The 15,409-nt window shown below is 39.5% G+C and overlaps 2 protein-coding genes across 4 annotated transcripts in view; one reads left to right on the top strand and one right to left on the bottom strand.

Moving 5' to 3' along the window:
- Nucleotides 1–1,715: 1,715 nt before the first annotated feature.
- The window catches only part of LOC138973039 (uncharacterized protein NKAPD1-like), a 15,314-nt gene continuing 1,620 nt past the window's right edge, over nucleotides 1,716–15,409 (top strand). The window contains exons 1-5 of one of the 3 annotated variants that reach the window (XR_011457870.1): nucleotides 1,716–1,768; nucleotides 2,642–2,741; nucleotides 3,715–4,013; nucleotides 5,011–5,118; nucleotides 14,116–14,197. Coding sequence is in view for 2 of the 3 variants with exons in the window: in XM_070345690.1 (XP_070201791.1) it covers nucleotides 2,667–2,741; nucleotides 3,715–4,013; nucleotides 5,011–5,118; nucleotides 5,812–6,535 (1,206 nt within the window). In the remaining variant the exon portion in view is untranslated. Of the gene's footprint in view, nucleotides 1,769–2,641; nucleotides 2,742–3,714; nucleotides 4,014–5,010; nucleotides 5,119–5,811; nucleotides 11,128–14,115; nucleotides 15,089–15,409 lie in introns of those variants that run through there. The other 2 variants (XM_070345691.1, XM_070345690.1) reach the window with 2 other exon arrangements.
- Nucleotides 12,691–15,409, bottom strand: part of LOC138973040 (uncharacterized) — an 11,804-nt gene continuing 9,085 nt past the window's right edge. Inside the window, exons 7-8 of the mRNA XM_070345693.1 lie at nucleotides 13,724–13,807; nucleotides 12,691–12,834 (exon numbers count right to left, since the gene is read on the bottom strand). Of these exons, the coding sequence (XP_070201794.1) occupies nucleotides 12,751–12,834; nucleotides 13,724–13,807 (168 nt within the window). The 3' untranslated portion in view covers nucleotides 12,691–12,750. The remainder of the gene's footprint in view (nucleotides 12,835–13,723; nucleotides 13,808–15,409) is intronic.

Here is a 15,409-nt window from a genome sequence, read left to right on the forward strand (position 1 = left end):
GCTGTGGAGCTTTTTTGTAGCAACTTGTCTCCGTCTGTCCTACTGCCTCCACCCCCATTCCCATGGTCTCCAAAGCTCTTATAATTAGGGCGTCCATTTTATGCCGCAAGTCTATGAAAGAGAAAGGTTTGATTTATCAATCAACACATGCTACATATGGCTATCCCTCCCCACTGGTGTCACAATGCATGCAAGGCAAAACATGAGGCATGTGAGTGTAAAATGAACACCTTCAAAGCTCAATTTCTAATTTCTAATTAATAAATGATAATCTATTGGCTATCTTGATAAAAATTATAAAAAAAAGGCAAAACATATCTCCGAGAAACATGAAAAACATGCTGGTATAAATATTTGAATAGACCCTATCGGTATTCCAAGCTCTCGTAATCTCTCGCAAACTTCAGAGCATAGCAAAGCATGCGGTACAGTGATCTCGTGCGAGCTGCACAAGCCAAGGTTCCAAGTTCTCGCGATGTTCAAAGCATAACAAAGAGCGTGTCTCGCGAGAGCTGCTCAGATACTGAAAAGGTCTATACATTTGGATGTTTTGTTTTGTTTTTAAGTCTGAAAGTACAGAGAAAATAAAAGATCCATAGCATGCACAAATATTGCGCTAACTAACAAAAATAAAAAGGTTTTGCTGAAAATTATTAGAAAAAGTAAGTACCATTAGAACAATAAAGATTGAAACACAACTCACACGTGCTCTGAAAGTATACAAACAGGAATATCTCTCTCTCTCTCTCTCTCTCTCTCTCTCTCTCTCTCTCTCTCTCTCTCTCTCTCTCTCTCTCTCTCTCTCTCTCTCTCTCTCTCTCTCTCTCTCTCTCAAAAGCACACTTTTGAATTTTTTATTTTTATTTTGTTATACTTTTCCCTGCATAATTTTGTTTTATTTGATTTTTTGTTTAAATGTCTTCATTCTTCATATTTGTTCTTTGTTTCATGTGTGTATTATAGTAGGGACTAGCTGTAAGAAAGGACCATATGGACCTAATGCTATCATCCCTCGGTAATAAAGTTTTCGAGTTCGAGTTCGAGTTCTCTCTCTCTCTCTCCCCTCTCTGGGCGAGGGCTGGTTGAAAAAAAGCTTGTTGTATTGCTTATGCCACAACCCTCAAAAAAATTTAAAAAATTTTGATTTGATTTGATTTGATTTGATTTGATTTCTCTCTCTCTCTCTCTCTCTCTCTCTCTCTCTCTCTCTCTCTCTCTCTCTCTCTCTCTCTCTCTCTCTCTCTCTCACACACACACACACACACACACACACACACACACACACGTACAGAATATTCATTGACATTCTCCCCCCCCCTTCCACACACACACAGAGGATGTACTAACACCTTCACCGGTTTCCATGAACTGCAACCTCTCATACATGATACACATGTGCAGCTATAATCCATTAATTATTAATATTATGCTTCTCACTCAGTACACACACACACACACAAACACATCCGCCAAAAAAGAAACTCGCATTCAGTTTTCACCTTCCAGTCCCAACTTTAACATTCAGACCCATATGCGTAACACAATCGTTATAATTCAAAACAACAAAAACTCACGATAAACTAAAAGAAGTTTCGGCATGTCCAGTCGAAGGCGTCCTTAGTTATGCGTGAAACGTCACGAGAATCGGCGTTGTAAGTGTTGATGACGTAACTAGATCAAGGGGGGTAAACAATGTCAATTTCCTGTTTCTCGTCAGTTTCCTCAGGTGAAAGTTGAAACGAGTCTTCAGTTCAGTGAACTGACATAGGTAATTTAAACAACTTCGCATCCCTGAATGACATGATTGACATTATTTGACATTATTCCGCTCTAAATCATGCAGTTCAACTCAACTGTTCATTCGTAGGTGTACGCGATTGCTTATGACACTCACACTGATTTGACATGAAAAATTGAAAGTACAAGAAGAAAAATAGAAAAGAAATGTCAGTATACAAACAAGAAGTTAAATAGAAAATAAATTACACAACTGTGCCATTGTATGTATTCACAATACCCCCGTGTAATAGTGTATCACTGTATGTGTACTGTATGTGTACTGTGTGTGTGTGTGTGTGTGTGTGTGTCACTGTGCAGTGTGTGTAAGTGTCACTGTGAGTGTGTGTGTTTCAGTACTCTCACGATTTCTTCTTGAACTCTTGAAAATCTGCCTGGTCCTATTTGATCAGTTCACAGTAAAAACAGTCATAGTCACCTAGTTTCCAGAGCCCTTTGTTCCTCCTGTAGTATCCTCCTTAAAAGTCTTCAGCGTGAAACATGCATGTTTCTTCAGGACACTATTTTTTTTTATACCATGATCTTTTCTCCTTTAATGCTTTATCTAGTTATTGGTATCCTGGTTATGAAGTAAGACTATGAGCCAGTAGTCAGTAGCTCTGGCTTTGGGTTGACACATAGATTCACAAAATTTTGCCTAATATATAGAGTACTAACCTAGACAATGACTTTGTGCAAAACCGGCAATTGCATGATTTGATTTCTTTATTTGAAATGTTCTCTCATCAAAAATTTTTAAAATGTATACTCGTTGCTCTAGTTTGCTTAAGTTAAACAAGAGGCAGCTTTATAATTTATTTATCTGTTATGTATTATTATTTATTGATTCATCTATTAAAAACAGGAGAGGATCACACAAGCGGGGCAACATGGCAGGAGTTTTCTCTACAACGACGAAGACCATGCTGAAAAATGTCATTCGGCATACCACTTCCCACAACAAGGTAGATCTGATAAACATAATTTTGTAAGACACAAAAATACTGTACTCGCGTGTTTAACAAAGACGATAGAAATCAGTATGTTTAACGTTTCGACCCTAGGGTCTTCCTCAGGAACACAAAACATGAAACACTGAGCAGATAGGGTCGAAACGTTGAACATTGTGATTTGTCTCATCTTTGTTAAACACGTGAGTACAGTATATTTCGGTCTTTTTATTTCTCGCTCTCAATGAGCAGTCACCATTGTTCTGCTAATTTTGAAACTGAGAGGTTCTGTCTGTCTTCTTCTGACTGGAATCTGACTTCATTGCCTTCATTCTCTTTCTTCATGTTGATTCTCCTGGAAATCAGTATTTCTTTATCTTCTGAGGAAGATTTGGATCAAAACCAATCCTGTTTGTTTTCCATGTTGTGTTAAAAATTGTGTGCAGTGGTGAGACTGACAGGAAAGGGGATCGATGGAGTTAAAGGGTGACAGCCCTGAAACTCCAACAAATGGTGTACTTGCCTTTGGCTAGTGATTCTGAACATTTACTAGCCAGAGAGCAAACTTTTACTAGCCAAACCAACAACTGTTTCAGCAATTTGACTCGCATTTGGCGATTAGATGAACATTTCTACTCGCCATTTACAGGTTTCTACTCGCCATGTGAAATGCTCGCCACTTTCAGGCCTGAGTGAGGGACAGCAGAGTGGGAACATTAATTCTCCCAATAAACTGCATAACAATATTTTTATGAAGATCTATGGAACAGTTTACTCTCCCCCGAAAGCGGCGTATGCTGCCTGAATGGCGGGGTAAAAACGGTCATACACTTAAAAACCAAACTCATGCAAAAACATGAGTGAACGTGGGAGTTTCAGCCCATGAACAAAGAAGAAGAAGAGAACAGTTTACTTGTAAGTTCCATGGGTGGCCATGAGTCCAACTCTTATCTCACAAGGAAGCTAAACTCTCATCTCTTTTTTTCAGGTGGTCGAAGAATCAGAGATGTGGCAGCAGCGCGGACGCCTGAAAACGTTGGGTGGCCTTGACCCCTCGAACCCCTCGTACGGTCACGACGATCGCTGCGACTCCAGTAACAGCAGGCACAGGAACGGAGATTACTGGAACAGCAAGTCAGCGAAGCGTAGCCAGCTGTCGACAGTCGGCCATTCCCGCCACGCTCACATGGATGATGACGTGGAAACGAGGGATGAGAAACCTGGAAGCTCCACCAGCACTTACTGGATGAGACAGTTGGACAAGCTGGAGACTGGTGATCCCAATAGGTTCGTTAAAGATTCAATCTTTTTCTTGTTAATGTCGTCATTTAGATTTGGCGTAACTCATTTTTAGAGAGCTTTTCAGCAGAAGGCCAAAAGTGAATAGTTTTACATGTATTATGAAATAGTGTTTATATTTGTATCTGGTATGGATAGAACGATAAAAGAATGTTAAATCATGTATTGTCCATCGTATTTTAGAGAATATTTCTCTTTCAGAATGCATGATATACTTAAGTCTTAAAGCACAAAAACATCAAAATCGCCAAGAATCAAGTTACGCCAAGAAAGTCACTAGCCTGCCAGAAGTTTTGCTGGCCCTTTACATACGACAGTTGCTGCATCTGCAACGTTTATAACACTTTGAAACTAGATAGTACATACAACCAGAAGTGTTGCATTTGACCAGAATTTTCACTAGCCAGCCGGGCGAGTTGCCAGGCGGTTTCTACTATATTAGCATGGTGGATTTTTACCCCTGGCGATCTGGCGGACGATTTAGCCATCCCTGGAGGACCTCCTACATGTCAAAACTGTCAGACGGTCCAAGGGACAGGGGACATAACAATGTGTCAGATTTAAAAAAAAAAAGTTTCAGTCAAAATATTTCCAAACATCTATTTTTAATGGAGACATTTCCAGCTTGAGCTAAAAAAATTTGTACAAAGCCAGACTTACCTGCCTGCTTTTTGACTCACATGCAAAGCAAAAGTGAGTCTTTTCTCCATCAGTTGATCTACATACCATTGTGTTGGCAGGCTCTTTTACCAGAACTTTAACTGTGTCAAATAATTTTTGTAAGATCTGCTTGTAGTTGTACACATGTGTGTGTGTGTGTGTGTGTGTGTGTGTGTGTGTGTGTGTGTGTGTGTGTGTGTGTGTGTGTGTGTGTGTGTGCGTGTTTGTTGTCTAGATTTTGTCTGAAGTTTTTGTGGTTTTGTTTTGGTCAACACTATTTGTATGCATGCATTATTTTTCACTTCTGTTGGCTTTGTGATTGTAGATGGGACCACAGTGGCTTCAAGGAGATGTATCCGCATGATTTCAACAGTGACCGGTCGGATTCCCCTCCCAGACCTCTGAAATCCGCTGATCGTAAAAAGAAGACAAAGTAAGCTGTTCTAGATTCCCCTCCCCCCCGCCTTCCACCTCCCTTCCAAATATGTGTGTTTTAGTTTGTTTGTTCTATTGGTTATTTGAGTGTTTGTGTAAAACAAATTCTAACAATGACATGTAAAGTAAATGTTTAAAAGGTACACCCTCAAATTGTTCATGTTAGAAATAGTGGGGTGGTCAGATAGTACTTGCTACCTGGAAGCAGATGAGTTTTATTTTATGGGTTCAAATAGGGATGGTGAAAGAGAGAGTATGGTTATGTGTTATTGGGTTTATGCTTGTATTTGTTGATTTATTAATCGGTAGGTGATTGTGATTTAGTCTGCTTAGGTAACTCATTGTCTCCCAGGTACGGATATATCCATACCCACTCATATGGCTCTATCTGTCCTGGTACGGATATATCTGCTGAGACTGTTAGCTTCAGTCGCTTCCTGTAACGTCGATCTAACGCCTGCATTCCAGCGTTTTGATACACAGTTACTACACAGTTACTACAATTCTGAGGGACCTGCTGCAGCACAGCTGGTCTCGGCTAAAAAAAAACTTGGTCAACATAGGTGGGGTAGAAAGTGTTAAAGGAATTGTAATAAAAGCTGCAAGCTGTTTTGCAGATCTTTCAGGCGTATACCCTTTTTCTTTTTTTGTGTTACCAAGTTATGTGAACATGTACTTTTTCTTTCTGCAGTAAATCCACCACAAAGAAAAAGAAGAGGCACAGGAGCAAATCGAAGAAACACAGAAGGAAGGATAAGAAATCATCACGTCATCACAGAGATTCATCAAGCTGTAGCGAAAGTGACACTGATTCTTCTGCTGCTTATGGTTTAGACAGGAGGGAAAAACGTCGCCATAGCCACAAGGTTAAGAAGTATCTCGAAGGTAAAGCAAGAGCCAGAAGAGACTTTTCATCGGAAAGCAGCAGTTCTGAATCTGTGGATTACAAATCCAGAAGAAATCGGAGCAAGTCAAAGAAACGCCACAAAGATAGGTCGAAAAGCAGAAGAGACTTCTCGTCGGGCAACAGTTCTGAATCTGATTCTGATTCTCAAAGGAGTTGTCATGATAAACCCAAAAAACGTCGCAAGCACAGATCAGAAGCCAGAAGTGACTCTTCAAGGGGGAGCGGTTCTGAATCAGTTTCTTCTGCAGACAAACGTACCTCACGCAAACACAGTCACAAAATGAAATCTAAAAAACACAGAAAAGAAGGCCACCAAAGTTCCAAGAAAAAAGCTAAAATCTTCATTGATCCGGAACATCGTCTGGTTGTGGAGTTGTGGAAAGAAGCCAAAGGAATTGCAAGCTCGTCCAAAAATGGGGACTTTGATAAACGTTTGGAGAAAGAAATCTCACACCAGTACCACAGTTTAAAAAGAAAATATTCACAGGCGGACAGGGAAAAAACATAGTGGAAAGGGTGAGTGACACAGGGTTTCCAGAGCTGTCAACTGTTATACTTTCAGCCCAGCAGCAGCTACACTATAGCAGAAATTGTTATGCCAAGCAAAAAATTGCCACGTTCAAACAAACTATAAAAATATAGTGACCCCCTTTTAAAGTGAAATCTAAAAAAGTACAAAAATCATAATATAGTGGGTCCCCCCTTTAGACTTCCTCCATTTAAAGACCCTGTTTTTTTCATTTTTGAGTCACTTGAGAAAAAGTGACTCTATGTAATCGGTCAGTGTTAGTCTGTCCGGCCGGCCGGCCGTAGACACCACCTTAACGTTGGACTTTTCTCGGAAACTATCAAAGCGATCGGGCTCATATTTTGTTTAGTCGTGACCTCCAATGACCTCTACACTTTAACGATGGTTTCGTTGACCTTTGACCTTTTTCAAGGTCACAGGTCAGCGTCAAAGGAAAAATTAGACATTTTATATCTTTGACAAAGTTCATCGGATGTGATTGAAACTTTGTAGGATTATTCTTTACATCAAAGTATTTACATCTGTAGCCTTTTACGAACGTTATCAGAAAAACAAGGGAGATAACTAGCCTTTTCTGTTCGGCAACACACAACTTAACGTTGGGCTTTTCTCGGAAACTATAAAAGTGACCGGGCTCAAATTTTATGTGAACGTGACTCATTGTGTTGTGAATAGCAATTTCTTCCTGTCCATCTGATGCCTCATATAATATTCAGAACTGCGAAAGTGACTCGATCGAGCGTTTGCTCTTCTTGTTTGTTCATAACCTGTGTAAATTTACTCCCATTTTAAGACTCCCTCCTTTTTACATTTAGTCAAGTTTTGACTAAATGTTTTAACATAGAGGGGGAATCGAGACGAGGGTCGTGGTGTATGTGTGTCTGTGCGTGTGTGTGTGTGTGTGTAGAGCGATTCAGACTAAACTACTGGACCGATCTTCATGAAATTTTACATGAGAGTTCCTGGGTATATCTTTTTTCAATAAATGTCTTTTACCTGGTATGGACTATTAAAAAAAACTTAAACTATGAATTGTCAATCTTATTTAGGAGAATATTTCTCATGGAGAATGATTTACTTAGTCTAAACCACAAAAACATGAACATCGCCAAGAATCTAGTTATGCCAAAACCCTACATACAAGGACATCGATTTTCTACACTTAAAATTCTAAATTGCGACTTTAGAACCTTCTCAGGGGTTAGCAGCTCTGGTTTCCTCAAAGGACAGAGATGAAAACAATTAATACATCGCCGTATTAGTTTCTGTTGAAGGTTGACGCTTAGGCCAAACAAAAATATATGTTGGTTTAGGGTAACGTGACCCTATGTGACCAAAAAGATAGGGTCGGTAGGCAGCATGTCGTAAGAGGCGACTAACGGTTCTGTTTCTCCTTTTACCCTTGTTAGGCCAAAAAAAAAATAGGTGTGGTTACGGTAACATAGCCAAAAAAAATAGGGTAGGTAGGTAGGCAATCACTGTTGTTTTTTTTAAACTTTTTTTTCTAATGTGTACAAATTAAACCTACTTGACAGGGAAATAAGTGTGCGACACGGGCGCTTTCACTTTCATTGCGTTTTTTGCACTTGTTTTTTTTTTGTTTGTTTGTGTTTTTGGACAAATGTAATAAAAAGTTATAGGATCGGCCCCTAAAAATAGGGTAGGTCGGGTTACCGTAACCACACCTATTTTTTTTTTAGGCCTTAAGTGTTTCTTGTATAGAATATAGTCAATGTTTGTACAGATTTTAGTCAAGCAGTATGTAAGAAATGTTAAGTCCTTTGTACTGGAAACTTGCATTCTCCCAGTAAGGTCATATATTGTACTACGTTGCAAGCCCCTGGAGCAATTTTTTGATTAGTGCTTTTGTGAACAAGAAACAATTAACAAGTGGCTCTATCCCATCTCCCCCCTTTCCCCTATCCCATCTCCCCCCTTTCCCCGTCGCGATATAACCTTGAATGGTTGAAAACGACGTTAAACACAAAATAAAGAAAGAAATAAAGAAAGGGTCGGTAGGTCGTTGTTTTTTTTTTTTTTTTTTTAATTTAGTCTTCTTTTTCTTCTTCTTCTTTGGCGTTCCAGAAATTTAGTCTATTTTAAAGGAGGTTATTTCCCTTAGTATCGGTATGGCTCGCAAAATGTGCCAAAAGTTGGTGGTTTTTTTTAGAAATGAAAAAAAAGTTTTAGAGTCGGCGGGAAAAAATAAGCATATATTTTTATTTGGCCTTATTGACTTTAAGTGCAGCTATTGACGGTGGGAGGTTTATGTTTGTACGCGTGTATGCGAGTTTGCTTATGTGCACGTGCTTGTGGAGGCTATCTTGTTCACAGTACACTGTATTACACATTTAGTCTTACAAAGTGGATGGATCATGTGCCAGCTTATGTGTGAAAGGGAGAATTTTCATTCATCGTGTAATTTTTGAATGAGACATGCCATACGACAAGTAATATTATTTTGTTGATGTCGAACACTAGGATGAGGCTTTAGCAGACAAATGAAATTAAGCGCTTTAATTCACTTCTATTTCTTTCTTGGATCTTGTCCTGAGAGCTTGACTTGGATATGAATCTCCCCAGAAAGTTTTATTCTTTCATGGCTGATTAGAAATTGTGTTATGTATAAACTAATAAGGCCCATATTGGGAATAGATAATGTTCGGATGGTGGATGTTTGTTGCGGAGGTTGCGCTCCACTTTAAGGTGACAAACAATAACATGTTGTCGAACAGTTAAGCTATGATCTCAGCGAATAAAAGACTTGGATGTGTATGTTATGCAGTGTCCGCTCGTTGATGCCTTTTTCTTTCTCTGATTTATATATTTTAAAAAGAAATTATGGAAGTTTTTATTGAAACATCAGCCGTTTCTTTCACTTTAGCTGAAAGCTCTTTCCAGTCGTAAGATCGACTTCATGATGATGTGAATTTCTCTTGTCTTTTTACATTTAGTCAAGTTTTGACTAAATGTTTTAACATAGAGGGGGAATCGAGACGAGGGTCATGGTGTGTGTGTGTGTGTGTGTGTGTGTGTGTGTGTGTGTGAAAAGCGATTCAGACTAAACTTCTGGACCGATCTTTATGAAATTTGACATGAGAGTTCCTGGGAATGATATCCCCGGACGCCTCGCGCCCCCTAATTGGCGTAGAGGCGCGTCCCCCGGGTGGTGGATGGGGGAGCCTTCTCTACTAACTTCTGAGAGAAGGTCGCATCACTCTCGATGCCGTGAACCTAATTAGGATCTTTTTCTTGTTTCTTCTCTATTTCTGCCTCCCCAAAGTCCTTTTACTTTCCTTTTCTCACCCATAAAATTCTTCACTTATTACCCTTGTTAAGTGGTTCTTGTATAGAATATAGTCAATGTTTGTAAAGATTTTAGTCAAGCAGTATGTAAGAAATGTTTAGTCCTTTGTACTGGAAACTTGCATTCTCCCAGTAAGGTCATATATTGTACTACGTTGCAAGCCCCTGGAGCAATTTTTTGATTAGTGCTTTTGTGAACAAGAAACACTTAACAAGTGGCTCTATCCCATCTCCCCCCTTTCCCCTATCCCATCTCCCCCCTTTCCCTCGTCGCGATATAACCTTCGTGGTTGAAAACGACGTTAAACACCAAATAAAGAAAGAAAGAAATCCCCGGACGTTGTTTTTTTTTTTTCGAAAAATACGATAGATGACGTCATATCCGGCTTTTTGTCAAAGTTGAGGCGGCACTGTCACACCCTCATTTTTCAATCAAATTGATTGAAATTTTGGCAAAGCAATCTTCGACGAAGGCCGGACTTTGGTATTGCATTTCAGCTTGGTGGCTTGAAAATTAATTTATGACTTTGGTCATTAAATATCTGAAAATTGTAATTAAATTGTTTTTTTTATAAAATGATCCCAATTTACGTTAATCGTATTCTTCATCATTTTCTGATTCCAAAAACATATAAATATGTTATATTTGGATTGAAAACAATCTCTGAAAATTAAAAATATAAAAATTATGATCAAAATTAAATTTTCCCAATCGATTTAAAAACAATTTCATCTTATTCCTTGTCGGTTTCTGATTCCAAAAACATATAGATATGATATGTTTGGATTAAAAACACACCCAGAACGTTAAAACGAAGAGAGGTACAGAAAAGCGGGCTATGCAGCACAGCGAAACCACTACCGCGCTAAACAGACTCGTCAGTTTCACTGCGTTTTGCACGAGCGGCGGACTATGGTCATTGTGTAAAAATGCAGTGCGTTCAGTTTCATTCTGTGAGTTCAACAGCTTGACTAAATGTAGTAATTTCGCCTTACGCGACTTGTTTTATATTGTTTTAGTTTACTTGACTTGTCTTTGGTTTTTATTTTAACCATTTTACATCCTGTTTTTGACTGGAAGTGTGCAACTTTAGGTCTGATGGTAAAAAGACTTTTCAGTTTACTCACAGATTTCTTTATGTGATGTTTACAACACATTTTAGTTTTATTCTTCATAAAGTAAGTTTTTTTTACAGTAAACAAATATTAACAATAATGAAATGCGTAAAACTTATTATCAGAATAAAAGTGCACTTACAGTATGATTCCTGTCTTCATGTTGTTTTTCCCCCATTATGTTTGCATTGTAAAGTGGTTGTAATGGTTTGACAGGCGGTTTTGTACTCTGTGTAACACAAAGTTCACTTGCAGGGATGGCCAAATCTCAAAATGTTAACTCGCCAACCGGGCCAGTAACTTCCAGACATGGGAATTGTCCGCAAAATCGCGGATTTCCCCGAAAAGGAAATTACGTTTCAGCGAAAATAAAACATTGTCCGCGGCAAAAAAAAGGTAAATTAAATTATATATATACTATTGTCTCTCTATCCATTATTTGCTTACACGAGAACTATCAAAATATTGGTCTAAAATGCTCAAATTCGTTTTTCTTCCGGTCCTGGTCCCCCCAACGGGGCTCTGCCCCTGTACCCCGCCGGGGCCTGCACGGCCCCTGGACCTCGGCCTGTTTTCAGACTTTCTTCTATTTTGGAATTCCTATGCCTGAACTTCAAGAAAGCCCGCCAGAAATTTTGCTGTACCTATAACAGTTGCTGCATTTTCAGTGTTTATATGGCTTTTACAACCAAAAGTATTGCATTGGACCAGAATTTTGACTGGCCAGCCGGGCGAGTTGCCAAACGGTTTTTACTAGCCCGGCGGATTTTTTACTCGTCCCTCGCGATCGGGCGGACGATTTGGCCATCCCTGACTTGTTCTTTTTGCAGTTTTTTGTTAAAAATTCCCAGTGACGATTTAGTTTTCTAAAAACATGCATCCTTCAAATCAACAACTCATAGACACAAATGACAATACAACTGTGGTTTGTACAACGCATGCACTTCTCAGAGGTCAGTTAAATATTTATCAAACAATAAATAACTTTCAACTAATAAAACAATTGTCATCAAATCATGGTTTAAAACATGGTTTATTGATCATTCATAATTCAGAGTGCCTTGAATCATTCTCAATAGTCATTTGAACATTTAACAAGCAATAGGTAAAGTTCAACTAAAAAAACTGAATATACAACTTTTGCACTCCACTTTGTTATTGTGACGATGACATATATAAAACACGGACATCAAATACAAAACAACCCCAAAACAGTTAAGTTCTCTGTATGCACACAGGTATGGAAAGAAAAGGACTTGAGTTGGGAATTAAAGGTTTGTTCGTTTTCACCAGAAAGTCACAATACATGTATCAGAGTTACTGAACTTTCAGTGGGTTTGGCAGTTTGGTGTTTTGTGTGGACAAGACTACATTAGGAAAGGCTTCCCCAAACAAGACAAAAAGGGTCAATTCTGCAAGATAATAATTATATCAACGTCGTCACAGAATTTTGGCGTAAGTAATTTTAGACAGCTTTTCAGCGGAGGGCCCAAACTGTTTATTTCGTTATCATGAAATAGTGTTTATATTTGTACCTGGTATGGCTAGAAAGATAAAAAGAATATTAAATCATGTATTGTCCATCGTATTTTAAAGAATATTTTTCATGGAGAATGATTTACTTAGTTTAAAGCACAAAAAACATTAAAACAAACCGCCAAGATTCGAGTTAAGCTGAAATTCGAGGACGATGACGATAATTATGAGGGATGGTTGTTCTGGTGGGTTGCACAATTTCAGCAACAAGAGGGACTGGATCAGCAGCCGGATGGTCATAGTGGATTGATGTCAAGGACTTTAGCTCTCTGCACCAATCGCTTGCCCATCAGGTAGACAGACAGTACCACCTGCAGGACCTGAAAAAGAAATGAAAAAGCGAAAGACAGAATGAAAGAACAAAATGAAAGGAATATAAAAAAAAAATATATTAAAAAAAGAAACAGACCTCCAACATGTCAAATAATATTACATGTTAAGATTATATTCTGTTCTGAAAAGACCAGTGTGTCTGTTCGTGCCGTAATCAGTTCGCCACACTGTCCTTACTTAGTGTGTGTGTGTGTGTGTGTGTGTGTGTGTGTGTGTGTGTTAGTGCGTGTGTGTGTGTGTGTTAGTGCGTGTGTGTGTGTGTGTCGTGTTAGTGCGTGTGTGTGTGTGTTAGTGTGTGTGTGTGTTAGTGTGTCTGTGTGTGTGTGTGTTAGTGCGTGTGTGTGTGTGTTAGTGTGTGTGTGTGTGTGTGTGTGTTAGTGCGTGTGTGTGGTGTGTGTGTGTGTGTGTTAGTGCGTGTGTGTGTGTGTTAGTGCGTGTGTGTGGTGTGTGTGTGTGTTAGTGCGTGTGTGTGTGTGTTAGTGCGTGTGTGTGTGTGTGTTAGTGCGTGCGTGTGTGTGTGTGTAGTGTGTGTTAGTGTGTGTGGGTGTGTGTGTGTGTTAGTGCGTGTGTGTGTGTGTGTGCGTATGTGTGTGTGTGTGTGCGCGCGCGTGTCATATCTGAGCGATTTTGGTACACACGCTATATATGGTTTCAATCTGTTTGAATCTTACAACATGTCTGACAAGGTAATTGGCAGCCACCGACATGCAAACTATAAAAGCAATATTTGACAAAGTTGAATTCAACTGCATCAACATGTTTGAGTATGTGAACAGCCCCCTCCCGTAACCCCCCCCCCCCCCCCTTCGGCACACCCCCCCCCCCCCCCCCCCTCGATATTTGTGGCATGGTTTTAGTTGACGTATTTGCACTTACTTGCATGAAGAGGAGCGACACGAAGACAGGTATTATCCAGATAAAGTTGGAGTGGACGACCTCAAATATTGCATCATAGCAACCCTGTCACACACACACGAACACACACATATAACACACACACACACACACGCACACATACACGCACACACACACACACACACAGACACACACACATTCACACACTCACACACACACACACACACACACACCACACTCACACAGACGCACGCACACATACACACACCCACACACACATTACATCAAAACAAGTTTGGAAATTGCCAGGGGGGGGGGGGGGGGGGGGGGCTTTCAATCCCGTGTCATTCCATTCAAACTGTTTATGCCATTTAACGCACTCAATTAACTTGTCTATCTGGCACACTTTTCAGATCAAAGATTTCTTTCAGGGTCATGTAACCGTCGAACATGCAAGGGTACCCCCAAAGTCGCCCTAGCTGACAAAAACGTAAGGTACGTACCAATTAGTACATCGACGATAATTCAGAATAGGCACGACTTGGCACAGTTTACAAACGAGAAGAAAGTCAAATCAATGGTCATCCTGAACAGGTTGTTTTGTTTCGCTATCTTGCGTATTTCTTGTGGGTTTGCATGGACTGGGTGGCCGAGTGGTAACGCACTTGCGCTCGGAAGCGAGAGGTTGCGAGTTCGACCCTGGGTCAGGGCGTTAGCAATTTTCTCCCCCCTTTCCTAACCTAGGTGGTGGGTTCAAGTGCTAGTCTTTCGGATCATGAGACGAAAAACCGAGGTCCCTTTGTTGTACACTACATTGGGGTGTGCACGTTAAAGATCCCACGATTGACAAAAGGGTCTTTCCTGGCAAAATTGTATAGGCATAGATAAAAATGTCCACCAAAATACCCGTGTGACTTGGAATAATAGGCCGTGAAAAGTAGGATATGCGCCGAAATGGCTGCGATCTGCTGGCCGATGTGAATGCGTGATGTATTGTGTAAAAAAAATTCCATCTCACACGGCATAAATAAATCCCTGCGCCTTGAATATGTGCGCGATATAAATCAGTTGCATAAAATAAAAATAAAATAAAAAATAAATAAATCCCTGCGCTTAGAACTGTACCCACGGAATACGCGCGATATAAGCCTCATATTGATTGATTGATTGACAACTGAAAAGCGCTCGACCTACCCTCGACTCTACGACCCTTCCAGTCTTTAAGGCGATGTGTGGCACTAAAATCAAACTTGGAGAATACATGAAATAACCTAGTTTTCTTGGTAGTTATTGAAGTGACTTATAACGATGAATGAAACATTTGTAAATATTAATGGACACAGTTCGCCGTTGCTATGGAAACAGCCGCCATATTGGATTTTTAGGAAACGGTTTTACAGCGACATCATACATCAGAAATGCATAATATTTGGCACAAAGATACACCTGACTTTTATCTACAATCATATAGAACGATAAATTTACTAAAGACTACAGTTGAATTTATAGTAATTTTTGTAATAAGGATTAATGAATTTCTAACCGCATATTCATTAATCCTTATTTCAACAATTAATATAAATTTAACTGTAGTCCTTTCTCAAAACATCGTTCTATATGATTGTAGATAAAAGTCATGTGTATCTTTGTGCCGAATATTAAGCATTTCTGATGTATGATGTTGCTGTAAAACCGTTTCCTAGAAAT

Source organism: Littorina saxatilis, linkage group LG8 (genome assembly GCF_037325665.1).
Source record: "Littorina saxatilis isolate snail1 linkage group LG8, US_GU_Lsax_2.0, whole genome shotgun sequence".
NCBI lineage: Eukaryota > Metazoa > Mollusca > Gastropoda > Littorinimorpha > Littorinidae > Littorina > Littorina saxatilis.